The 26,158-nt window shown below is 26.7% G+C and overlaps 3 protein-coding genes across 5 annotated transcripts in view; 2 read left to right on the forward strand and 1 right to left on the reverse strand.

The window, feature by feature from the left end:
- The first annotated feature begins 357 nt into the window (after positions 1-357).
- Positions 358-8,066, forward strand: LOC107441824 (high mobility group protein HMG-I/HMG-Y). Of its 2 annotated transcripts, none has more exons than XM_016055206.3 (5): positions 358-585; positions 2,987-3,073; positions 4,614-4,748; positions 4,832-4,910; positions 7,401-8,066. In XM_016055206.3, exons 2-4 carry the CDS (start codon positions 2,996-2,998, stop codon positions 4,892-4,894), a joined length of 276 nt encoding a protein of 91 aa, XP_015910692.1. In that variant the 5' UTR covers positions 358-585; positions 2,987-2,995; the 3' UTR covers positions 4,895-4,910; positions 7,401-8,066. The 2 variants fall into 2 exon arrangements, with proteins under 2 accessions (XP_015910692.1, XP_071042381.1); XM_071186280.1 differs by having other exon boundaries at positions 577-836.
- Positions 7,682-23,618, reverse strand: LOC107441823 (small integral membrane protein 29). 2 transcript variants are annotated; one of them, XM_016055205.3, is made up of 4 exons: positions 23,472-23,618; positions 19,124-19,345; positions 17,194-17,311; positions 7,682-12,743 (listed from the first exon to the last, which is right to left on the reverse strand). In XM_016055205.3, the coding sequence occupies exons 2-4, from the start codon at positions 19,327-19,329 to the stop codon at positions 12,693-12,695; spliced, it is 375 nt and encodes a 124-aa protein (XP_015910691.2). In that variant the 5' UTR covers positions 19,330-19,345; positions 23,472-23,618; the 3' UTR covers positions 7,682-12,692. The 2 variants fall into 2 exon arrangements, with proteins under 2 accessions (XP_015910691.2, XP_071042380.1); XM_071186279.1 differs by having other exon boundaries at positions 22,837-23,537.
- Positions 23,619-23,697: 79 nt separating this feature from the next.
- LOC107441822 (NADH dehydrogenase [ubiquinone] 1 beta subcomplex subunit NP15.6) overlaps positions 23,698-26,158 on the forward strand; it is a 7,600-nt gene continuing 5,139 nt past the window's right edge. The window contains exons 1-2 of the mRNA XM_016055204.3: positions 23,698-24,166; positions 24,673-24,806. Coding sequence (XP_015910690.2) covers positions 23,969-24,166; positions 24,673-24,806 — 332 coding nt within the window. The 5' untranslated portion in view covers positions 23,698-23,968. The remainder of the gene's footprint in view (positions 24,167-24,672; positions 24,807-26,158) is intronic.

A 26,158-nucleotide genomic window follows, 5' to 3' on the forward strand; every position in this document is an offset into this window, starting at 1 on the left:
TTTTTTCTCGTATAAGGTCACTAATTTAACTCAGTAAAAATTTATTTAAGTCATTTTTTTTCCTAAAAAAAAATAAAATAAAACGAATTTAGAGTTTTTTTTATCTTCTTTTTCAGACGAAAATCAGGCAACTCCTCATTTTTAGAAGAAAAAACTTTTTTTTCCGTTATCGTATTATCAAAGCAAAATGTGATTTAAATGTTTCACAATATAAATAACAAACAATATTTAAATAACAAACAATAATTGTGACACATGTTTTTATCTTTTTACTCGTAAAAATTTATTTCAGTCTTTTTTTTCTAAAAAAAAAAACGAAAATAAATAAAACGAATTTAAAGTTTTTTTTATCTTCTTTTTCAGACGAAAATCTGGCAACTCCGGCATAAAATTCAAATTTCAACTTCCAGCGCCATCCTTTCAATCTTTTTTCTGTTTTTCGACTCCGATTTCGCTCCCTACTACTTCTGCCATCTGCCGCTCACAGTCAAAGCGCGGGAGAGATTTAGGCCGGCATCTTTTTTAGCTTCATCGGCATATACAGAGCATCTTCTAGCCATTTTCTTTGTGAAGGACATTTAACTGGTAAGAGAACTAATTATTGAAAATAAATTGTAAAGAGTATGATTTATTTTTACAATTTTTTTGTAACACTCCAAAATATATATTTAATTTACTACGATTTTTTGAAAATTACCTTCTTATGCCAGTATTCGAGTTAGCGTCTCTTACTACACAGCCATTGAAGATGTGCCTGCGATCATAAAATATTGAAGCTTTATTATTAATTATTTAATCTTTTATTAATTTTTTATATGTTTAGTGGATTCCCGTTGGTATGCCCTAATTTTTTTATGTTGTTTAATAATTATTAAAAATTTTTTTCCGATTTTATTCGAATCCCTATTGCAAGTCGGTCAAAAATGGCTAAAATTGAATACTATCCTCCATTGCTGTTGAAACAGTCTATTTTTACTTCTCTTACATCGTATTAATAAATTGAATAATAAATCCCCATATGTTTTGCTATTTTTAAAAATTTTATTTAAGACTAAAAGGAATTAATTAATATTTTTAAAAAATGGTGTTTTCAAGCCACCTTTAAATGGACTTGTGAAGCTAATTAAAATTTCTGTAATCTGATAACGTAAATTTTTGGATCTAATAGTCTCTTTATAAGAACATTATATCGTTTATTTTTTTTGTTAGCGATTTGAAATTTAATTTTAAGGGTAATTATTTTTTAATTTCTATTTCTTTAAAAAAACTGAATTATGGAAATTTTTTGTTTCTACTGGGATGAAATAATTTTCTTTATATTTCGTATTTTTAGCACTTTCTTTATGTATTTTTTGATTAATTATTAGCTATATTTATTCCATATTACTTAGGTCTTAAAATTTGTGTTTGATCTGTTGTATGAAATTTTTAATTATTTTTGGTTATATTTAAATAAATTATTTACTTGTTTTAAATATAATTCATTTATTCAAAATAACAAGTTTTTTAAATAGTAAAATTAGTCTACTTTCCTGTCTAATTTCTGTTAATTGTTCTAAGAAATGTGTTCACTGGTTCTAATATTGCACATAAGGATGTATATATTTTATAATTAATTTATTTTTTTAGTTGAACTACAGAAAAAAAAAAAAAAAATTACAAATGTCACAATTTTTAATTTATGCTCCCATAAATTCAGTTTATAATGCTATTTTTTCTTAAAGTCTAGGCACAAGTGAATTAAACTATTTTTCTAGTGTACTTTTTTTTAAGAGTGATAGCCATTTTGTGTTAAAAAATAATTCATATTAGAGAAAAGTACCTGCTTAACCAAACATTGCCAATTTCATTTATTTTATGGTGGGTACCATGGTTGGTGTACTTATCAGTTTTTATTTTTTATGTTAAAAAATTTACTAGATAGTTATAATTTTTTTATGTAAGATAAATCACTAACTTAGGGATATTTCAGTACCTTAATCTGTCAGTATCTTAACTGAATCTTAATCAAGATGGCTAAATAGATTTTAAACTTGCAAATTTTTACAAAAGTTAATCAGTGTGTGTAGAATGTTTTTTGATTGAGATATTGTATTTTCTGAAAGTTTTTCATTTTATCTAAATCTCTTAAATACCTGCTTGCTAAATTCCGTAACTGAATAATTTTACACCCCAGTTGTTGGGCAGTTATTTGCATCTAAGTGTTAAAATTAATACTGCTCACAGCTTGCTTTTGTAAAAAAAAACTATTCTGTCTGTTAATTGTAGCTAAAATATATTCTTTAAAATTTGTACTTTACTTTCAATTGTGTTTAACCAAAGCAATTAATGGCTTTATTAATTTTTTTAAAACAAATTTATTAGTCTTTTGTCACATTTTCTGAAATTTTAATTGATCAATTTTTCAGGATTTGTGGAGCATTTTTAAGTGCTTAAAGTTGCTTATATTTGAAGTTTTTTAATGGCCCTTAAAAGTACTTTTTTTAAAATTGGGGCTCTGTAAAATGTGCTTAATCTTTCAAAATTAGATTTTTTTTTCTATAATGTAAAAAAAACACATGATTTTTGCAGTTTTTTCTGCAATATTTATCAGAAACTAGTTATTTTATCACGATAATGTAATGTCTTGGTGAAATGTTTTTGCATTTTGTTAATTTTATGTATATAAATCAACTTTGAACAATAGGAAGAAATAATTTTTATTGCTGCACAAATCCTGGTTATGAATTTTTTTCAAGTGATTAAAAATATCTTTTGAGTGTTTAAAAGGTTGTTGAAAAATCTGGTTAAACACACTGTTTTTCTTTGAAAGTGACAAATTTTTTGACATTTCTTTTAGCTTTTAGAAACAGTATAGCTTTTAGAAACAGTATTGAATGGATATATTTATGGTTTTAGAATTTGTGAATTCTTAATAGATCATGTATGTAATTGTAATTCCTGTATTTTTTTTCTTTTACTTATAATAGTAATTTTCTTATAATAGTGAAATAAAATGTCTGACAGTGAAGGAACTGAAACTAAGCGTGGTCGCAGGCCAAAGAAAGCAGCAGAGCCAAGGAGCGAAAGCAAAGTAAGTTCAATGGAAGAAAGTGTCATTTGTTTTAATAATATCTTAAGATATTAGATTTCTGTAATCTGTCTCAGTAGTAGAATATCTTAAAACATCTTCAGGTAATTGTTAAGATTTTTATTATGACCTTTGACATTAGTAAAACATAAATTAGTTAAAAAGATCTAAAAAGTTAGTTTATTATTTATTTATAATCTATTCAAGGTATTGAGTTGCTTTTAAATAAGTTAGAAAATATCAAAGGTAAAAATGATGTGAAGTATTAGAAGAGTTAAGACTTCATTTAAAATATTTGTCTGTCTCTTTCTGAAGTATTTTTTTAAATATTGAAGTTAGTGTTCTGCTAAATATTTTAAAACTGATATTAGGTGTTTGATATTCTAATTTATACTGCATTATATTAAATTCAATGGATCACATTTTCAATCATCCGTTTCAAAACATTAATATTTTTGAAGGCATTGATGAATGTGCATGGAGCAGGTATTTATTTACAAAATTTCTGTGTTAGATAACTGAAAATAACTTAGCTTTCAACCAATAAAAGATTTTTGTTTATTTATTCATAATCACAAATTTGGTTTAATTTAATTAAACCGATATTTTTTCAATTCTACCTCGAACTTGTATATTCGAGATTTCCAATTTCTTTTCCTATTATTCGGTATTCAAATGATTTGCAACTGGGAACAGTGATTCATGAATTCCAAATCAGGGTGTGCCATTAATATAGAAGAGTTAAAATTCCGCTTACAAATTCGTGTAATGGTGCAATGCGCATAAGTACGGGTTGTCATATATAACTTATTTATTTGAAATTAGTGTATGTGAAGTATATTTTGCAGTACCATAGTTCTTTCTAGGAATTTAAAAGGGTAAGATACTTCCTCACAGATAGGGCACTTTGAGTTTTGAAAGGGCACTCAGTACCTTAAAAATTTATCAAAATGTGTAATATTGTGTTATAACTGCATTTGATTCTCAACAATCTTTAAATTACCAATTTAAGCCGAAAAATGTACTGAATGAAATTTTAACTGAAGACAATAAGCATTTAAAGGTGCATTTAAAAAGAAATTTGCTAATTCTAAAATTTAAAATCTCAAAAATAATATACCCTTCTGAAAGAAAAAAAAATTATAAGAATTTAACCAATTGAGAATAATCCTAACAAAGTAATTATTTGTAATAGTAATCAGAATATAACACAACACAGATAATTATACCAGTGTGTAATTATTATTTTGGCAGTGGAATAATTTTTTTTAAATGGGGTATAAAAGGCAGTGTCTTTTAGGGGTGGCGACTTATTTCTACAAAAATGCCAGCTGGGTAGGCCACCCTCTTAAACACTTAAGGAACACTGCAATGCATTTCAATTTTATCGTTACAGAGAAAATATTTCTTGTGAGTTGAAATAATATACTGTTATTAGTGTAATTTTACTACTATTTTCTATCTCTTTAAAATAGTTTTTAGGTAACTCTTTTTATTAATTGAATACATAAAAAAAATTTAACAGTAATTATTGATTTCATAGGATAGTGGAACTGATGAACCCAAAGCAAAGAGAGGTCGTGGCAGGCCCAAGGGAACCGCCAAGAAAGCAAAGAAGTCAACAGGCGGCAGTTCATCTGGTGGATCAAAACGTGGTCGAGGCAGGCCTAAGAAGAGTGTAAGTATTTTGTAAATAGCGTCTTATAATTGAGTAATGAGCGTATGTAAACAATTCCTTACAATCTTTTGTTTGTTATACAGGATGCTAAAGACACTAAAAGTTCTTCAGACCATGATGGCTCTGGTGATGATAAGGATGATTAAATATCGCCAAAATATGGTAATTGTAGATTCTTTTTCTTAAAAGAATAGTGTATATTTGTAACCTTGTTCTTAAATTAGAAAAAAGTTTACTCAATCTAAATTATGTTCCTATTTGTTTGTTTCATTTATTTTAGGTATAAAATTAAAAGAAATTTAAGCAATTAATTTGCTTAAATGTTTATAAGGTTAATTTGTGTTAAATGTTTGTTTCACTTCGTCTAATAAAATTTTGTATCAACTGTAATTCGGGATGTAGTGAATATTTCACTCTTTGTCGAATATTTGGCAATGTATTTCGAAAATTTTATTTTATGTTACTATGAATTTTATTTAATTTTTATGACATTTTAATTAATAGTATAAAACCTTATTTTTTATTATATATTATTATTAGACATAGTTTTGACACATTTTTGTTAAGTTCTAAAACTTATTAGCATATTGAGTTCTAAAACTAATTAAGACCCATAGAAGACAGGGGTCTGTCCACGTTGAATTTACTACCGTTTAGTGGTACATTCACAAATTCAATTTTAGGAAAAACGGTAGTTTCACAAATTCAACTTTAGGAAAAACGGTAGTTTCACAAAGTACTTTTTCTTAAAATTTTATTTTTGTATACTTATGAAGCGATAAATCTATATTTTTACTATGTTTTTGAGCTGATTTTTTAATATCATTTTTAATTTTNTTTTAAAAAAAAAAAAAAAAAAGAATAGTGTATATTTGTAACCTTATTCTTAAATTAGAAAAAAGTTTACTCATTCTAAATTTTCCTATTTGTTTGTTTCATTTATTTTAGGTATAAAATTAAAAGAAATTTAAGCAATTGCATCATTAATTTGTGTTAAATGTTTGTTTAAAACACTTTGTCTAATAAAATTTTTTATCAACTGTAATTCGGGGTGTAGTGAATATTTCACTCTTTAGTCGAATATTTGGCAATGTATATCGAAAATTACTTATCGACAAAGTTTTTTATTTTTTATTTGGACATTTTAATAGGTTTGATAAATAATAGTATAAAACCTTATTTTTTATTATATATTATTATTAGAAATAGTTTTGACACATTTTTGTTAAGTTCTAAAACTTATTAGCATATTGAGTTCTAAAACTAATTAAGACCCATAGAAGAACAAAATTAGTAACATTGAAGCTAGATTAGACCTAAAACTATGAGTTTTGTAGTTCTGTTCCTTGTTTTTCCAACACTTTGATTCAAATTTGCAAAAAAAATTTGATCCATGATTTTCACTATTTTGCTTATTTTAGACTTTTTATTATGATGCAGCAATTAAGAGTTTCTATTAGGCTTTAATCTTTTTCTTAATTTCTGTAATTGGAAAACTTGAATGTTAATATATAGATTTTTCTTTCAAATATTGAGGTGGATTTTTTTTGCATATATACTTGTTATTAAAATAGAGCTGCATTTTTGGTAGGCATTATCTCTTTAAATGTTTTAGGAAATTTTTTTTCCCAGAAAGTATTACTAGAGTTTAGTGTTAAGAAGTAGGAATTTTTTTAAAAATAATTGTTAGTCAATTTTTTTATCTTAAATATTTCTTAATTTATAATTATCTTAATCTTAAAAATTTTTATGAAAGTTTTTCTCATACCAATAATATATCTAAGTTTTGATTATTTTTCATCATTGACTAAACTTATTTCCTTATATAAAGTCTGGTTAGCATATTCGAAGCTGCTAATGGCCAATTTTATTTAGTTTTTGGTTCTGCTTCAGAAGCTCCATCATTTAGGGTTCCATAATGGAAAAAATTGGGAACTGTTGGTAAAGTGTATTATATATTTTCTTAAATTTTTTTTTAACCAGTGAACTAGAAAGTGGAGCTTGTGTAGGATATAGCACCTGACTTCTGTTTTGTACTACTTTACTATTTTAATACGCTGACTGGACTGTAGGGGTCTAGGAGCTGGTTCTAAATTCAAATCCGGGGCAAGGCATAGATGTTCTTTCATTCTCCGTTCTATCTGTCCTTACTGGGGAGGCACTGTTAGCCCACCTAATGTGGTGCCCCTGAAAGAGTAGCCAACAAATCTGCCCTTGAGTTGCCTGTATTGACAAAAGGTCATTCCCCAGGTGGCTATTTGTAAAAAAAAACTGTTTTAATTCTAAAAATGAACTTTACTACAACAGTCCATTGTAAGCTTTGGTAGGTTAAGGTTCCACAATTTCGTGATTAAAGCAATGTGGTCAGCCTTGCAGGCCACATTTACTTTGACCAGCTGGTACTCATTGATCTGATGGTCTGATCAAGTCTCAGAATGACAGTTTAATATCTTATCCCTCATAAGTTAAAAATAAGAAGTTAGAGCTAAAAAAAGTGCTAATTTTTTTTTTTTTAGAGAAATTGATGCAAGTTTATATTATGTTTGCATCTCAAAATAATGTATTGTAAGAAAATATTTTCTTGGTTAAAGTTTTGAACATTTTGGTGAAAATATTTAAATAGGAAAGACTTATTCTTTTTTTCTTTTACAGGTTTGTAGGGAAACCCCCCACGCTTTTGATCTGAAGCACACGGGCTAGTTCTTACAGTAAAATGATTGCAGTTTGAGTTGACTGTCCTTTTTTGTGATCAACTGGCGAGAACAGTTTTCTCACAAACCATTTTTAATCATTAACAGTACAAGTCTTATCATTTCTCATTTTGTAAACACTTTTTGTATCATCCTTGAATATTTGTCTGCTACAGAGCATTCTCATCCACACACTTAAACTCATTCCTAGATAAACCATGTCTCATAACATAGTTTTTAAACAAAAAAAAGAAAAAAGCCATACTGAGTTTAAGCCTCTCACTGTTTTTAGCAAAAAGATGTGTGTTTGTCTCATTGTAGTTTAATCATGCTTGCAGTTTTTTTTTCTTTTTAATTTTGTGTTTTATCAGTTAAACGCATAGCTGTTTTTTCCAGTTTGAAAAAAGCTTTTTTCGTGATGTTGTGTTCTTCCATTTATTCTTTTTAAATTATAAAATGAACAAGATTGTTTTTCTTAGATTTAAATTTTTAAATGATTCATCAATCCTGTTTCACTGACAGATGTAATGATGATAACATAGTATTAACTCAGTGTTGTGTGCATTTTCTGTTTCAAGTAGCCATTGTGTGAAGTGAAAATTTTGTCAATAAAATGTTTTCTTTAATACTTGTTGCCATTTTTATAGTCAATTTTGATTTTGCCTCATTGATTTTGAACTGTTAATAAATTTATACAAGACATACTGAACTTAAGCTATGCAAATATTGAAACACATTTTCTTAGTTGTAGCATTTTATTTGTTTAATTATAGATTTTATTTTAAGAAGACTGATAACACAAGTATTTAAGACTGATAACACAAGTATTTGTATTCAGTCATTTATTGTTATTAATTTATCAAGTTTTGTTACAAGATGAGTATTTAGTATTTCATTTTTTTTTCTTGGCGCAGAATGATCTTAAAAAATTTAAGAGTTCAGAATAATAAATTGTTAAGAGACTACGTACAAAAAATTACCCTCACTTTACTTAAAATATTTTCTTCTAAAAGACAATAGATACTTGTTAGATAACTTAATAATGCAGTGGCACATTTATCGGTTCCCCATCCCCTTCAGTAAACTATTTTGTTAATAGAAAGCCTTAACGAGGTCTAAGGCAGTCTGCTGTTATGGAAATAGTTTCTAAGATGAGGGCTTTCTCAGACTGTATGGACCTGAAACAAAACCTGACTTGGTGATGTAGCTACCATGCTTGAAATAGTTAAACATCGTAGCCATAGTCACCACTATTGTTTCGAACTAATGGCGGGTGAAGTTTTTCCATAGGCAGACTATACACTATTATATTCAGAAATGTGCAGGCCTTTTAATGTTATCTTGATGGTTCCAGGGCTAACCTTAAATATACCATTAATTAGTGTAGACTATGTTTTAAACTTAATGGTTAAGCGGTCAGTGTGCCGGACTGTGAAGCCAATGGTTCTGGTTTGGCACAGGTGTTTCTAGCGATTAATGAGCAACACTTCCAGCTTCTTATGAGATGAAAAACAAAAGCTCAATGCCTGAAGTAAAAAAATATATTTTCAGCTAAGAAATCAGAAATACTTCATAGTATATCGACAAGATTTTGTCAGATCTGGTTTAATAACACTATTAGGTCTTATTAATCATGAGGGAAAATATTGTGGCCAAATTTATTATAACAAAATTTTCAAGAATTGAATTGAAATATTTCAAGGTTTATGCTTGCAGCTGTTTATTTAAAATAGACCCTATCTGGAAAATCTGTTGCTATAGTAAATCTAAATTTTTTTGCAGCGGATGAGTCTAAAATGCTTTACATAATTATGAAAATTATATTATAAAGAAAATCCTGAGTAATTTTATTCCAGAAAATATTTACAGAATGAGAAACAAAAAAGCTATCATTTAAATGAAAGCAAATTTGTTTAAGTGATATATTTATAAATGCTTAGGTTGTGATTAACAGAGTCACCAAAATGTGTGTGACAAATAAAAAGGTTAAGTGAATATTGGAAAAAAATTTTAACAAACATTTTAGTTTCCCCATGAATCTTTTGCATGTCCTAACAAACTTTTATCTTTTCCGGTGTAGTACAAAACAAGAGGAACACTAAATAAAAACTGATTGGATTTTCAAATATTAGGATTCAGTCTTAATGGTTTATTCACTATTTAATAGTTTATTCACTATATACTATTTAATTCATATAAGTGTTAAATCAAACACCCATAAGTTTTCACATTTTGTAACTCAGATTTTAGATTTGATTTTTTGTTTTAAGAAACCTTAGTTTTTCTATAGTAAAAGACAAGATCTTTAAAAAAAGGTTATTATAAGTAGTTTTGAAGGCATAATTATTTTGTGCAAATGTATAGGAGTTAAATACTAAGAATAGAAACTGCACTTTGTATTTCTGCAAATATAGATGCATATCACAAGTTTTTTATTTTACATATTTGGCAATTTTGATAACATTGGGTAAGAAAGAAAGGTACTAAATTTCTAATCGCCAGAATAATATTCTCAACAGCATAAATATAGCATAATGGAAGAGCCATGTGTAAACTGCTGCTAACCAAACCCAATATGGCGTTTTTAAAAAGTGCTTATTTTCGATTTTTAAAAGCCTTGAAAGGTGCTTTATTCATTGGGTGTTTTAAAAAGTGAGATTTTTTTTCCTTTACCACGTCGATTTTCGTCACGTATTGTGCAAAAACGTGCTTTTTAACATTTCCATAATTCATTAAACTACAATCCATTTTGGTGTATGGAAGCTCCAATCATTTTACATGTTAGAGGAAATACTTGTGAGTCCGTATGTGCATATATACTGTGCTAGGTTCGGTGAGATTATTGCCTTCCCATTTGCAAGATATTCCCAATTTCAGACTTCATTTTTCACCCTCTAATATCGAATCAAAAATTCTCTAGATCATTTTATAATGGCGAATATGATTAAGAAGAGTTCTTTGTTAGAAACTAGTTACTTTATCATGATCATGTTAAGTCTTTGAAAATTATTTTGCATTTTGTTAATATATATAGAGCTTAAAAACAATTCTTAAATATTAATAACTTAAGATTATGTCACATTGGGCAAAATAATTAATAGTAAATATAAAATAATAAAACTAAAAATGAAAATTTAATTCAAAAATCAAGTTAGCACATAAGAAAATTGAGGTCAAAATCATTCTTTAATGAATAAGATGTTTTAATGAGTTGAAAATAAATACACATTTAAAACATGACATATTTTGTTCGTAAAATACTAAATTTTAAATAGCACCATAAATTAAATAAATGTAATGTAATGCAAATTAAACTCAATGAATAATGAACTAAAAAAATATAATAAATCACAGTTTAAAAAATATCTATATTTAGTTGTAGTATATAAGACATGCAAACAATAGAACTCAGAAATAGTAATATATGTATGTACTGTAAAAATAGAAGAAAAATTTTTACAAGTAAGTATTTACAAACATATAGTGAAACTAGCAAATATCACAAAAAAATGTATGTTAAACTCAATACGGTTACTTAATAATTATTTCCATATTTTAATTGTATAATACCGATATCCATGGATTTATTTTTTAGTTTAATAAGTTCATGAGACATTTGAACAATTTTTTTTTTCAGTTTATTTCACTTAATAAAACTATTGCATTATTATAAAATTTTGTGTGACATTAGTATTAAGTAAATTTTAAACAATGATAAAAAGTAATAGTTTCTTGCAAAAAAACATTATAATATTATCTAAATGTAAAAGTAAATAAATAATGAATAAGTAAAAGGGTGATTATAAAGGTTGGTTGTTAATACTTTTGACTTGCACACATTTTTTAATATGTATGGATAAGCACACTTAAATGCAAAATATTTTTTATACATGCTATTTGATTCATATTTTAGCAATAACTAGCACATGGCTTTTAGGGGCAAATATAAATATGTACAATTGTAGATAAATATAAACTTGTTAATTAATAGCAAATATTAGAGAGAAATGTAATATTCACACAATAAATAATTAAGTAATACATTGAATTTTTAAAATAATTTTTTGAAACACAAAAAAGTTTTTAAGTTGGAAAAGGCACTGACTAAAAAGTTATGTTTTAATCTTTAAAATTAATAAATTATACGAAACAAACATTTTTGAGAGAAAATACAATTTCCATTGGGAATGGACCAATTTATATTTACTTGGTTTTACTTGGTCTTTAGAAATAATAAAAATAACATTAACTGAAAAAAAAGTGCTGTGAAAAAAATATAATTAAACAACATTTCAAATTTTACAATTCTTTCACAGATGTGGATAATAATTGCTAAGCTTTAATATTGAACATTTATTGTGAAATCAAAAATCCTGACAATTTAATTTAACAAATAAAAATAATTTATAACAATCTAAAACCAATTTTTCAAACTGCAGTTTCTTTTTAAAAGAGTATGGAAAACAAGTAATAATACAAATGTAAGAAGGTTTTTATTACAATGTCACACAAATAAGAATTTATGCTTCACAATTATCTTGAAAAAGTTTTAAAATCTTAATCTGTCTGTCTTAAATTTTTAGTTTAATTTTTAAGATCTAAACACACTAAAAACATTACAGAACATTAAGAATTTAAATTAAAATATTTATGATGAATTAAAGCATTTATAGATTTAATTCTATTTTTAATCACCGAGTAAAAATATATTACAGAATATATCACAGAGATGAGTAAAATATATTATAGAAATTAGTTAAATAAAAATATTTCAGATGAGTAAAAGAATTTACAGTTTAAGTTCTATTATTAATAACGCACTGTGTGAGTAGAATATATTTTTGATATTTTATTTTGATCATTGAGTGAGAACATAAAATCTAATAAATTTTAATACAGAGATTAACATACACATGAGATCATAGAATAAAAGCTATACATAATGATTAAATAACAAAAATATTTAATATGTGCAATGATTTAAGTAAGTGAAAATGGGAAAATGGTGTTTTTGTAACAAAAGATAAATTATAATCTGATAATAAGCTTCAGAAATACACATTATTTCTGAAGTATATAATATACTAATTAATAAATATTTTTAAATATAAGACTGCATGAAACATATAAAAAGTAGACATTGTTTACAAATAAATTAAATGTTGGCACAAGCACATCTCATTAGCTTGCAGTTGACCAAAAAAGACATCTCGGGGTGAAAAAACAAACATTTTTTACACTTAGAAGAGGCTTTTTACAAATTGCTGCGAAATGCTAATTGGGGTGGTTCAGAAGGTCTGGAATTCTGAAAAATAAAATAAATGAAAAAAAATTTAATGAATAAAATTTTAATTTGATTTCAGAAATACAGATAAATTTGCACCAAGATTAAAATATAAAATTATTTACAAAATGCTTGTACAAATGTTACAAACTAATGTTATATAATATCATCTAGATATTTATATAAATAAAAAAATAGTTTCTTTTTATTTTTGTCTCTTACTTTATATAGATTAATTATTTTTTTAGATATATATTTGTAAGGAAAATTTACGTAGCCACTTGTGAATAGCTGGCATTTATACGTTAAAATACAAATACATAATATTTTACAAGCCTTGAATTAAAGATCAGATAATTTGCTTAAAATATGAAACATGTGTTGTTATAATTTAAAACAATTTATCATTGTAATAATTAAAATGTAAACCAGGTATAATTTAAAAATTGGTATTCAGTATTATCCATTGACAAAATTTAACCCAGTGTTATAATTTAAGAAATTTATATTGTTATATTTAAAGAAAATTAAACTAACCAGGGTTATATTTAATTTATATATTGGTTCGTAAACATTGTTATAATTTATTTTTAATTTCATGGATCATTTTTAACATATAATGCTCTTTGGAATTTATCCATCAACACTAATCCTTTCATAAAATAATAATTTACATTTGATCGTATAGCACTTAGAATAATTTCTTAATAACGATGGTTTTTTGCGTTGTGTTAATTTAAATCAAAAATTAGGAATATAATTAAAATTATCAAAATAATTGCATTGTGATTCCAACGTTAAAATAATTAGCAGCTTCATACCTTAATAACTAACATTTAACATCAGTTATTACTATTCCCTAACGTACTTGTGCAGGCCATCCACGTGCCTCAAGATCAATTATCAATGTTAATCTGATTAGTTAAACGGCAATTTGGACTAGAATTAAAAATAAGCAATGTTAATTGACATGATTAATCGAAATAATTTTTCATTTAGAAGGATTTTAACGATCTTTGAGAATTATGACACCGGACTGCACATGTACTACATTATCTGTATCCAAAGAAACAGCATGAGACATAGTCAAAATTAAAGACTAAATTAACTTTTAAAAATAAAGATGTATTTAAACTTAAATCTTGATTACAATGTATTTGCACTTATACAAATATAGTGTCTTCGTTAAACAACAATTTGAACAAATTATATTAAAAAAATTCGGTGCAACATCTTCAAAACAAAATTTCTAATGATATAACAATTTAATATATATTATTGAAAATAATTCACATTTAACAACTTATGCAAATTTGGCTGGGTTTTAAAAAAAAATCATCTAGCACGTGGTTTAAGATTAGCGGAGTAATTAGATTTTTAAGCATCTATTTTAAGTTAATTTAATATTATAACAATCTTCGACATTGTTAATTTAAGACGGATTTCTAATCAATAAAATAAAATTAGTTATTCATTTAATATGCCAATTTAAAAGGTACTTATCGGTCATCCGGTCCCTGGATCCAGGGTCTAGTAGCCCTAAAACGTCTACCTAGAAAAGGACACCTACTACCTTGAAGAAAAAAAAATTAAGAGACTGGCAAACGCGCTCTGCGTCGAAGATTCGAAAAAAGGAGGGAGAAAAACAGCGCCCTCTGGCTGCCTCTGATAGGCTCTCATACCATCTCATACCCTCTTCAGCCATTTACTGCCTGTTGGGGAAAAATTGTTTGCGAAGGGACTTTAAACTCAAAAAGAGGAAAATCGCTTGCACGCGACCCAGCCACCAGCCGATTGTACAAAACAGATTAAATACATTAAAAAGAAAATAAAAATACTTTTAACAATTCAAATAATGGTTTGTGATGTCTCGATTTTTTTTTTGTTTATAAAAATTTATGTACCGATGAAAATTAATATATAACAGTGTTTTACAGAAGCAATTTCAAGAAAAACTTTTTTACTAAGTTTTTAGAGACAAATAAAACTTATTTTTTTCTTTAAAAGGATACATTAAACTTGCTTTAATTCTGAAGAGGCTTTCTCCCCACGGTTTCACATGTTAATTACGGACCCAATAACCTATTAAAATATTTACCTGATTTTCCGAAAAATTTAACAGGAAGTCTATTATTATTGTAATTTGCATTACATATAGGTTTATTATTTTTAGCAAATTGGCAACACATTGAATGAAAAATATCTTTAGAATGAACCCTAATTATTCAATCAAAAACAATAAACAAGATAAAAAAAACATCCAAGAGTATTGAAAACTACTTTAGAAATACATACTGTTCAATTGAACAGACTGTTCACATACTGTTCAATGAACAGAATCAAATGAACGTTTTTACGTTGATATATTGATTAAAAAAAATCTTGTGAAATGCGATTCAATGTACAATTAAATTAACAGTTTTACATACTCTGAAACTCAAAATGGTCCCGAAAAACTCCCATTAGCCTAAAATTATGAATGTCAAGGGGTGTGAAGAGAATATGAAATGCTAATTTCTCTTAGAACATTTCATTCATAACGTCAGTAAAGCTTTAACAAACATAATATCAGTATACCATCAACAAATTTGTCCTTCGACCAAGCAAGCTAGCAAAGAGGTAGAAAAGGTAAGTAGCCAGTTCTTCTCCTGATGGAAAATATTTATCACAGAGTTGCTTTTACCAAAAAACTTTAACATGCCGAGTTGGCGGTAAAACTGGTGATAGTGGCAAGCATCGCAGGCGCAAAAACTGAGTTTGTCCTCAGATGCTGTAAACCCTAGTTAGGTGGGGCAGAGTATGAGGCAGAAGAATATGTTTAAAATACAGTGAAATAGCAAAAAACATTAAATTTATTAATTAGTAATTAATAAAACAGAGTGAAATTTTATCGCAAAACAAAACTAAGTTAGTAATATTACGATTGGTTCAATGAAAATATAAGAATACAATAATAATGAATACAAGATTCAAAATACAAATAGATTTAACTTTGTATTTCGATATAAATTGAAGCACAGGTAGATTCTAATTTCTATTTTAAGTTATGCCTGTAAGATGGCATTCAGTTTAAGAGTGTCTAACGCAAGCATTGGTCTCAATATTTCCAATGATTTTTATCAATTTTCTCTTTGTTGAAAATAAATTTTATGCAAGGGCCGGGATAGCCTGGTAGGTAGGGCATTGGGCCCATGTCCAAGAGTTTGTGGGTTCATGTAATATATTATACAATCTGTGTTTTATAATATAATGATCTATACAGTATACATTAATATTTACTTGTAATCCTATATATTGAGAAATCGTAATAACGTATCATGCAATCAAAATTTTGCGAAATTGTTATTATGATTAAAGTAATTCATTGCTGTAATTGATTATTGTAATCACGATTACAATTTTACTCATAATTATAATAAATTAAAATTTAGTATGAGTAATTGATGACTGTAATACATTAATGTAAGGGCCGGGCTAGCCTGGTTGGTAGGGCACTGAGCCCATGTCCTCGCTGGCCGAAGACTCCCTGTGTAGTAAATGGTGACTGATGCACGTTAAATCTGTTGAATCGCAAAGTCCTTCATGTTCCCATAACAAATCAATACCTCTGGGGGTACAGATCCAGGAGTTTCTTTGTCTTCTGGATTGGTTCAAAATTACAAGGTTACAGAGTTGAAAATTAGTCGCCGTAAAATTATGCAAAAAATTGCTTGCGTAGTGCCATTAAATAAATTATTGAAATTGTTAAATTATTTGGATTATAGAAATATTTTAATAACTATTTCCATTAGTTGCACCCTNAAAAGGATACTTATCGGTCATCCGGTCCCTGGATCCAGGGCCTAGTAGCCCTAAAACGTCTACCTAAAAAAGGACACCTACTACCTTGAAGAAAAAAAAATTAAGAGACTGGCTAACGCGCTCTGCGTCGAAGATTCGAAAAAAGTAGGGAGAAAAACAGCGCCCTCTGGCAACCTCTGATAGGCTCTCATACCATGACGTCACTCCTCTTCAGCCATTTACTGCCTGTTGGGGAAAAATCGCTTGCGAAGGGACTTTAAACTCAAAAAGAGGAAAATCGCTTGCACCAGTTTCGTTGTCTTCTGGATTGGTTCAAAATTACAAGGTTACAGAGTTGAAAATTAGTCGCCGTAAAATTATGCAAAAAATTGCTTGCGTAGTGCCATTAAATAAATTATTGAAATTGTTAAATTATTTGGATTATAGAAATATTTTAATAACTATTTCCGTTAGTTGCACCCTTCTAAAAATTTTTTGCAAGCTCCCTCATCTTAAATCTTTATTTATATCCATGGAAGTGAAATGCATCCCCTTTTCACAAACATAAAAGAATTTTGGATAAATAATAGATTTATACTACACAAACTTTTAAAAATTATGTATTAAACCAATTTTTAAAACTCATGAAAAAGTTAATTAGCTGAAAAATGTATTACAAATGAAACTTAACCTTTGCTCTTAGTTGGTGGTCAGTGCCTTCTTCCAACAGTTCAGCTTCCCAATCTTCACCTTCTTCTGCAGGATCAAAGCTGTACAGAGGCATTAGATGATGGCGAAGTTTATCCAATCTACAAGACAACTTTATTATATTCAAGGGTAATTTAGAATTGACTAAATTTTTAAAAAAGGTGAATAATATTAAGAATAAAATTGAAACTTTTACAGTTCAATTTTGTAATTCCAAAATTATATGATACACTGCATACACAATTGCTCCGTGTCGTCCTATTTTGTTAAAACAATAGTCTCTTTTATTCAAGCTATCTATAAATGTGAGTAAGTGAAAAAATTACTTAGACTACAGTGACATCGATGATACATACACACAACGTGTGAAATAATTACTACATCTGCCTTACCTTGCCAGGTTCATATCCAAAAGAGGAACTAAATTGTGATAGTATGTATGCAAACTTCTTATCTTGAGAAATCACAACTTTAATTCAGCTGATGATTCAATATGCTACAATGTTTAAAAAAGTATATTGTCGCAGATTTCTACTATCTCCTCTATAAACCACAGATAAAGAAACAATTGAGGAATTCAACTAGATTTGAAAAAATTACTGTAGAGAACAACAGTCTGCAAATTACCGTAGCTATGATGCATAAAATATCATGCCTGGTATTTTGGAAAAGAAAAACACTTTTATGCTACTTAAAAGGTTGGTTCCTAAAAATTGGTCTTGACTTATAGAAATTTTCTACAATTGTAGATCATTGGGAAGGACAATGAGTATATTGAGAAACTGCGTCATCAAACTCTGTTTAAATACACTACAATGAAACTTAAAAATTGTTTTATTTCCATTTATTTACGAATTACATTTTAGGAATTCGACTTCTCGATAGTTTCACGGTAGGCCAGGCCCTGTTCACCTCTTATTTAGACTGAATAGAAATTAGAGGTTAAGAACAATCATAGGAGAGCAAAGGATAAATATGTACCTTATGATTAAGTTATGGTGCATAATTATGGCGCAAAAATTAAGTGGTGCATACTCCTGGACCAATTTTTCAGTAAATTTATATAGGCTACCAAACTTTATAAATAAAAATTTTTTTTTCTTAATTATTGGCCCCAGTTGGGCTAAAAATTGGCTCAATATGAGTCCTATATGAACATGCTCCGAGGGACCAATATTGAGATGTCCAGATTTTACTAGATCAGACAATACTTGATCCAGAAAATCCCTTGTCTTCGTATTGGGTTCAAAATTTCAAGGCTACGGAGTTAAACACTAGTTGTCATAAACCCAAAAAATTGGATCGGCGGTTCAATGAAGAATATAAAATAAAAAATTCGCCCAAATTGTAAAAATGCAATGTTAATACCGGCCTAGATAGGGCCAATATATGACTTATATTGGCTGAATGAAGATTATAAAATATCGGGTGAATCTGACAATTCTATATAGAGCCCATATCAGAAAATATCAGCCATTTGAACCCTTATTGATCCCAGATTTGCGAATATTAGTACAATGAGGGTTCAAGTTATTTTGTTGCTAGGGTATTTGTTCAGTCTATCAATAGATGGGAGAGTTATGAATGTGCATGTAATACAATGTTTTGTCTATTAATAGATGGAAGAATTATGAATGTGTATGTTAATCTATGGATAAAGATGTAGAAAATTCATATTTTATATAGGGACCCATTTTTAGTAAAAAGGGACCCAGAAATATGGAAGTCCTGAAATATGGAAGAATTGAGAGTAGTACAATATAAAACAGGAAATTTTAGATTATTATACTTTTGTAGCGAAGCATATTTAAAATAATTTTGTGCATTTTTTATTTATTTAAGATATTAACAAATTTAAATGTGCTTGAAAATAAAATTTATTATAAATAGTATTAAAAACTAGAATAACTTACTGTTTCTTTCTTATAACAAATGCAATCAGTCCAACTATAATAACAGTTATCACTATTATAGTTAAAGGCAATATCACAAAATCAAGTAAAAATGTATTTGCAGGTTCAACATTTTCATGTTTGAGAGTAATATTCGTCACAGAAACATTAAAATCTTCTGCAGATAATGAAAAATTAGTAACATTAAGGTTCTGGAGAGAAACCATTAGAAGTCAGACAATCCTAGAAAAAAAATTTAAAAATACATTACATTATTAGCTAGTATTTAATAGTATCTTTTTTTAGAAATAACATGAGTAATCAGTTATGATTGTTTCACACTTTTAAGACAATATTTATTAAAGGGAGAAAAGGCAAACATAGGCAAAATAACTTATGTTTTGTTTGTAACAAATTATAAATTTATTAATTTTTAAATCCTTCACTCTTTGTACATTTTCAAATAATTTTTTAATACTTTATGTTGACCATTTTCTCGCATCTATCGTTTACAATGGTTCCATAAGAAATAATAGATCGAAGTACTAGTGTATTTTGAAATAAATATAATTTCATTTCTTATTTCATTCTTAAACACCAACATCTTAACATTTTTTCTTTCTTCAAATTTTATACTAATAATAATTTTTATATATTGCACACATAACCAAAGACTGACAAAAGATGTAAAATCTTAGGATCCAGGGAAAGTTTTTAGGAATTGAATTCTAGAATTATTGTGACTTAAACACATTTACTACAAAATAAAAATAGCTTTTCATAAACATACTTGTCAAATATTAAATTAAAAATTGACTATAATAATAATATATAGTTTCAGTGTTTTATATGTTCAGTAGTTTTATATAGTTATAGTGAATATAGTTTCAATACACTATTATTTTTAAGAAAATATTTCTTTTAAATTATAACTAAAATTTAATGAAAAAAATATATGAAAAAAACACTAAAACAGAAGGTAAAGTAATATTTTTCCTTTAAAACTAATATATATTATTGAATAGATAAACATTTCATTAGAGTTTTAGTATTAAAATATGATACATTAATACAATTTTCTGGTAAAAAACTTATCAATTTCGAATTTTTTTTCCTAATGAATCCTTCTACTTATATAGTTCAAATATAAGTAGTAGAAAAAAATGTTAATTGTCAGCTCGATTTGGCACCTCCTGGGATTTATCTTCTCCTACACGTAATGTTGCTTTTTGATTGGAGCAATTTTGTATTTTTTTTAATAGTTCCACTTAAATAATGATCAAAAAATTTTAATATTTTTAAAATCCATAATTTTGATTTATGTGAAGTTTTTTTGTTTAGAAAAATTAATGAAGTTAGTAGTCTGCTTGACCTGGTGTTTGGGATTTGCCAATCTCTGCACACAACATTAGGCCTTTTAAGTGCAGTTATTTTGCATTTTTTTAATGGTTCCACTTAAATAATGATCCAAAGGTGTAAATATTTTTTAAATCGATAATTTTGATTAGTGCAGGGCACTTAAAGATGCATGGAGAACTACTGCCTATTCTATTAAATCTTCATGACAAAATAGAAAATAAGGCTTTTGAAAAAAATTTAAATTGTTATAATTATTAAAAAAAAGGGTTTTTTTTCTTAATATCATCCTAGCAAGGATCTAATAAAAGCTTTGTCAGCTAAGAACTGAATTCAAAATAAGACTTGTTTGTTTTTCTGTACAGGAAATCAGATATTTGCCATGTAGTATTTTATGTGACAACACTAAATAACAATTTTTAAACAAACTTGCCCAAATGGTAGACAATTAAAAGGTTAAAATTTCTAGCAACAATAACAGCCTATATATTTGGTCAACTTATTGTGAAAAAATGATAAGCTGGTAGAAGTAATAATAAATTCTTTTTCAAGTACATGTAATATTATTCTGTACAAATCTGACACATTTTTGCTGATAATAGAAATATGTAGTTATGAAAAAAAAAGAAAGAAGAACAGAATACAGTAGAAAACGTAATCTGTTAACAAAATTTAATATTATATCTTGTAACATTATAGCTATTAAAATTATATTTTAAATGAATAAAAAAATTTATAGTCTGCCAATATTAATGACATTGTATTGATACGCCACACAAAAAGTTTCAAAAGAAAAGTATAGAGACTTATTAGTGAAACAAAGTATTGATACTAAAATTCAATTTATATTATTACAAAATGATAAATTTAATATCAATAGCTTTAATATTTAATAAATTTCTAAACATCCTTTATAAGTTTATTTGAGTTTTGTGAACTGCAGTGAACTAATTAAATTCAACTGCCTAATTTGGCCCATAGACTGCATGTTTGACTTGCTTTATATTTGGATAATATTGATACTTCTACACTGTCACTAGTTACAGTTTTACTATACGTCTTTTATATCTATAGTAGGGTAAAACTGTGGTGACTTTGTCTACATTATTAAGAGTCATCTTGCTTAAATTATTTGTTAATTGATCATTAAGACTACAAAAAAATATATATTATGATTCAATAGAATCTAAAAGATTCATGGTATCAATTTTATTGAGAAGTAATTTTAAATGCTTATGTAATTTCTTTTCTTTAAAAAGAAATACAATTTTAAATAAATTATTGACTAACTGTTTGCTTTTAAATAAACCATTAAAGTGTTAAATAAATGTTATATAGCAAAAATGATTGGAACGATCTTAACTTCATGATGGCATAAAAGAATAAAAGTACAGAAAAAAAATACTGTAGTTTTTTTAAGAATATTTTTTTGGAAATTATGTATGAATTTTAACTTTTAAAAACATGGTGTGTCTCCCCCTTTCTCTCTTGTACATTGAGCATTAGAACACTATATCACTTTTTTTAAATTAATTTATAAAATTCAATACTTATAAAATTGTTTCAAGTTTGATTCAAATCTTTATACGTTGAAAGTATATTAAACTGATTCAAGATATTATTCCTAGATATATAATAAAAGTAGTAATAGAATTTAAAAAAAAAAAAAATTTTTTTNATTCAATACTTATAAAATTGTTTCAAGTTTGATTCAAATCTTTATACGTTGAAAGTATATTAAACTGATTCAAGATATTATTCCTAGATATATAATAAAAGTAGTAATAAAATTAAAAAAAAAAAATTTTTTTTTGTAAGAAGTGTCATATTCTTATCTACTCTCTCACATTCTGATTAAAAAAAAAAAAAANAAAAAAAAAATTTGAGTGAACTAAGACTTACATTTCTTATTTATTTTACTTATAGATGATATTCAATAATTGAAGAAAAAAAACATAGATGTCCTACTAAAATGATGTACTATTTACACTCTATGTACATATACATAAATGTAAGCAAATTTCAAACAATTTTCATAAGAAAAGACTAGATTTAGAATATGTGTACAATTCCTCTTCAAGTTAGAAAGTTTTAAATGGGGTAATAGACATTAAAATAAAAATATTAAATTGCACAATTTAAATGAATGAAGTTTTAATAAAAATGTAAAATAATAAGAATGATTGAATTTCCACAGGCAGTTGTAAAGTGTTAAATCCCTTAATTAAATAAAAAAAATTATTGATTTTTTATTTCATTATTAGCGAATGATTTTAGAGGGTAATGGATGTAAATTATTAAATGTGCGCAATAGACTAAAAAAATAAAATTTAGAATTAAAATGATGTGGAACATTTAAAATTATTGCTTCCAATTACCTGCATGTAAAAGAATATGTTAAACCCTAATAAACATTCAGTTCATCTACTTAAATAATTAAAACACTTTTGTTCTGTGAAGAGTAATTTAGAATACTTTTCTTTCCTATTAATTTGTTCTTCATTTGATATCTAAATGATAAATTAAGTCTTAATAATCAAGTGATTAGTTTGTGATCATTAGAAATAATGATATTGTTTTTAAATAGTATTAAGCATTAATACATTTTATCAGAGCTTTGATTAGTACATGTAAAAAAATTAAAAACTCTGATTTGAATAAAAAAATTCAATTAAGATCACAAATTTTATGATTTTATTTTTAAAACATCACGATTTTTGCTAAAGCCCACAGAAGAGAACACGCAAAATCAAATGGAAGTCCGGTGACAATTCACTTTAATTGATGTTAGTTTAGTTTTAAGTTACTTTTACTGGTAATATCATTCATAGCGAGGTTACTGCATTTTTTCATGTATAACTTAAATTAGAAAACAGTACAATAATCTTTTATTCTCAACAAGGCATCTGAAAGACAACACAATGCAATATATTTAAGGTTAAAAATGTTGAAGCTTTGACAGACATAAACAAAACTAAATGATTCTATTGATTAAGAAAAAAAACTAAATTACTCAGTAATTTTAATTTAATTGTGATACGTCAATTAATAACTAAACCACATATCAGCAGACATTTTTTGTTTACACTTTTGTTGTCAAAACCATTAGCAATGCCAAATTATTTTACTTAAAAATTTATTCTAGCACAGTAGGGAAACTTTAAAAAGTTTAAATCGTTTGAGTCGAAGACTCAGTGCCGTTCGTAAAGTAAGTGTAGCTTATGTAAAATTTGCACATTCTACTCGATTGAGATGATCCGTGTCGGCTGTTTAAAATAAACAATTTTCGTATAATGAAATTAGAGAATCTTTAGCTTTTTTAATAAAATATTTAAGAAAAAAATTAAACAATTTAATAGTTTTTCAGATATTTTTTAATTTTATTTAAGCAATATTCACTTAATTTAGATTGAAAATTTAATGAATAAAATAAATAAATAAACAATCAGTATATTTTAAACATCTCACCTCACCAAATTGAAGTGGAGGTCAAAACTTTTCTAAACAAACATGTCTGTCTCGTTATTGAAATACGCAAATCCTACTTTAAGAAGAAATTTAGGAAGATGTTTACGCTGTCAAGTTGCATCAATATCTACTTCTAAAAAGTCCAAAGATACTTTAGCATATCCTGAAGATTTGTTTCCTAAAAAGCCTCCAGCTCCTCCAAAAACAGTCGAAGAATTCGCCGAAACTAAAAATCCAAAGGTTCTCTCTGTTTCTTTTAATATTCTTCGTTTTTCAAAATTCTAGTTGATAAATTTACATTTAAATATATTATATTATGTATCATAAAACTAATGTAAAGATGTTTTATCAATTTGTATTTTTATTCGACTATACTATACATAAGTAGTTTTGAATTCATATTTAATTGTAAATATTTTAGGCAGAAGAGTTCTATCTTCTTTTAAATCTCGGAGAAGATTTCCGTGTTGTTGCCTGTGCTAAAATAATAGCTAAGTTGTGTTGATTACCGTGCCTTTAATCAGTAGCCCGCGAGAAATTTGAAGAAAAAAAAGCATCCTTAAAACCTTTTTGTAGTCTTGGTAACTGTTGTTAGAGCAAGCAGATACCGATACGGGATTATTTTCAAATCTTATGTAGGTTTGCAACAAATTTGGAAAATATGCATTAATTTTGTCGTTTGTTGAAGTATAAGTTTTTTTCCAATTAGATTTTAGTTGTTATTAATAATAATTTTTTCCTTTCAGAGTTGGGTTTCATATGGTTATGATGAAATAAATTATGAAAATGATCGTCATTTGCACAAATTGACAAATTTTGGAATGTTGACCATTCTAGTTTGTGGAGCAACCTTCATACTTGCATACGCTCCTGATTCCAAGTTAGTATTTTTTGTGCTTTTCAAAATCTATTTATGCACGTTCATAAATTATGTAGAAAGGTAGTTTTGAAATTTTTTATGTAGGTAGTTATGAAATTATTCCTAAATTTAATTAAATACTACTAAAAATTAGAAATACTCATAAGTTTCAAACCCCAGTTCAGCAAGGGAATATAATATCCCATTAATAATAATAAATGATTTTTTTCATGTGCAAAAGCTTTTGTAAAATTTTATTACGATGTCAAATTTTTCTGAACTTCTAGAAGACAAGTTTATTGAAGTTGTCAGAAGAAAAACAAATATTGCACTGTTCTTAAATATTGCTTATTGTCAAAGGAAAAAAATTTTTTTAAATTTTATGGTAGTTGGATAGTAATTTAAAAATCTTAACATTAGCTTTAAATATTATTTTTTTCTCTACTACTTTAATGATCTTGAGAAACAAAAAGAAGTTTTATAAACGATTAAAAGTTTGATTATAAATTTTTCAAATAGTCGGAGAAATAAGATTTGAATAAAATTTTAAAAAACTGCTTTATGGTCAAACAGCACAGTTTTTGCCATAAGCAGGTGTTATTAATGTATTTTAATAGTGTATAGTTTGTCTAAGCACGTTTTCCGCCATTTTTTGAATTTCTCAAGTTGCAATAACATTGCATTTAAATTAGGAATGTAACAAGTATTTGGACCTTCTGTGAAAAATTCAGTTGGTTGAATGATCAGTCAAATATTCGGCAGAATATTTTTTAGAAATGTATTTTTCTAAGTTTTTGTTATTTTTGAATTTTTATAGATATTACTTTTTTTTTTTTAAAGTTATAATCAGACAAGTTAATTTTGTCATTTTTTTGATACTTTGAGAATTGAGAAGGATTTTTTTAACATTTTTTGCTGTTTTTATTATATCTAGCATTTTAACAGAACGTCTCATACTATTAATTTACTAGCCGCTAAAGGCGGCCAGCTGTCCGCCACGNTCATTTTTTCGATACTTTGAGAATTGAGAAGGATTTTTTCCCATTTTTTGCTGTTTTTATTATAACCCAGCATTTTAACAGATCGTCTCATACAATTAATTTATTATCACTCTTTCCCTATACTGTAATATAAATAACCAGTAACATAGAAAAGTGTGATTTTCAGTATTTACTTTTTGTTTCTGGAACTAAGAAAAATTTGTTTTTTTTCTGTTTTTCTTTTTTAGGCATTTTTATTATGATTCATCATTTTTTTTAAAAATAAAGTTACTAATAAAATTTATTTTATAGCAATTTTTTTTCTTCTAAAATTATGGCAATGAGAAAAATTTAAATTGAGATTTTCGGCATAAGATTTTCATTTAAAAAATT

The sequence above is a fragment of the Parasteatoda tepidariorum genome, chromosome 10 (genome assembly GCF_043381705.1).
Source record: "Parasteatoda tepidariorum isolate YZ-2023 chromosome 10, CAS_Ptep_4.0, whole genome shotgun sequence".
Lineage (NCBI taxonomy): Eukaryota > Metazoa > Arthropoda > Arachnida > Araneae > Theridiidae > Parasteatoda > Parasteatoda tepidariorum.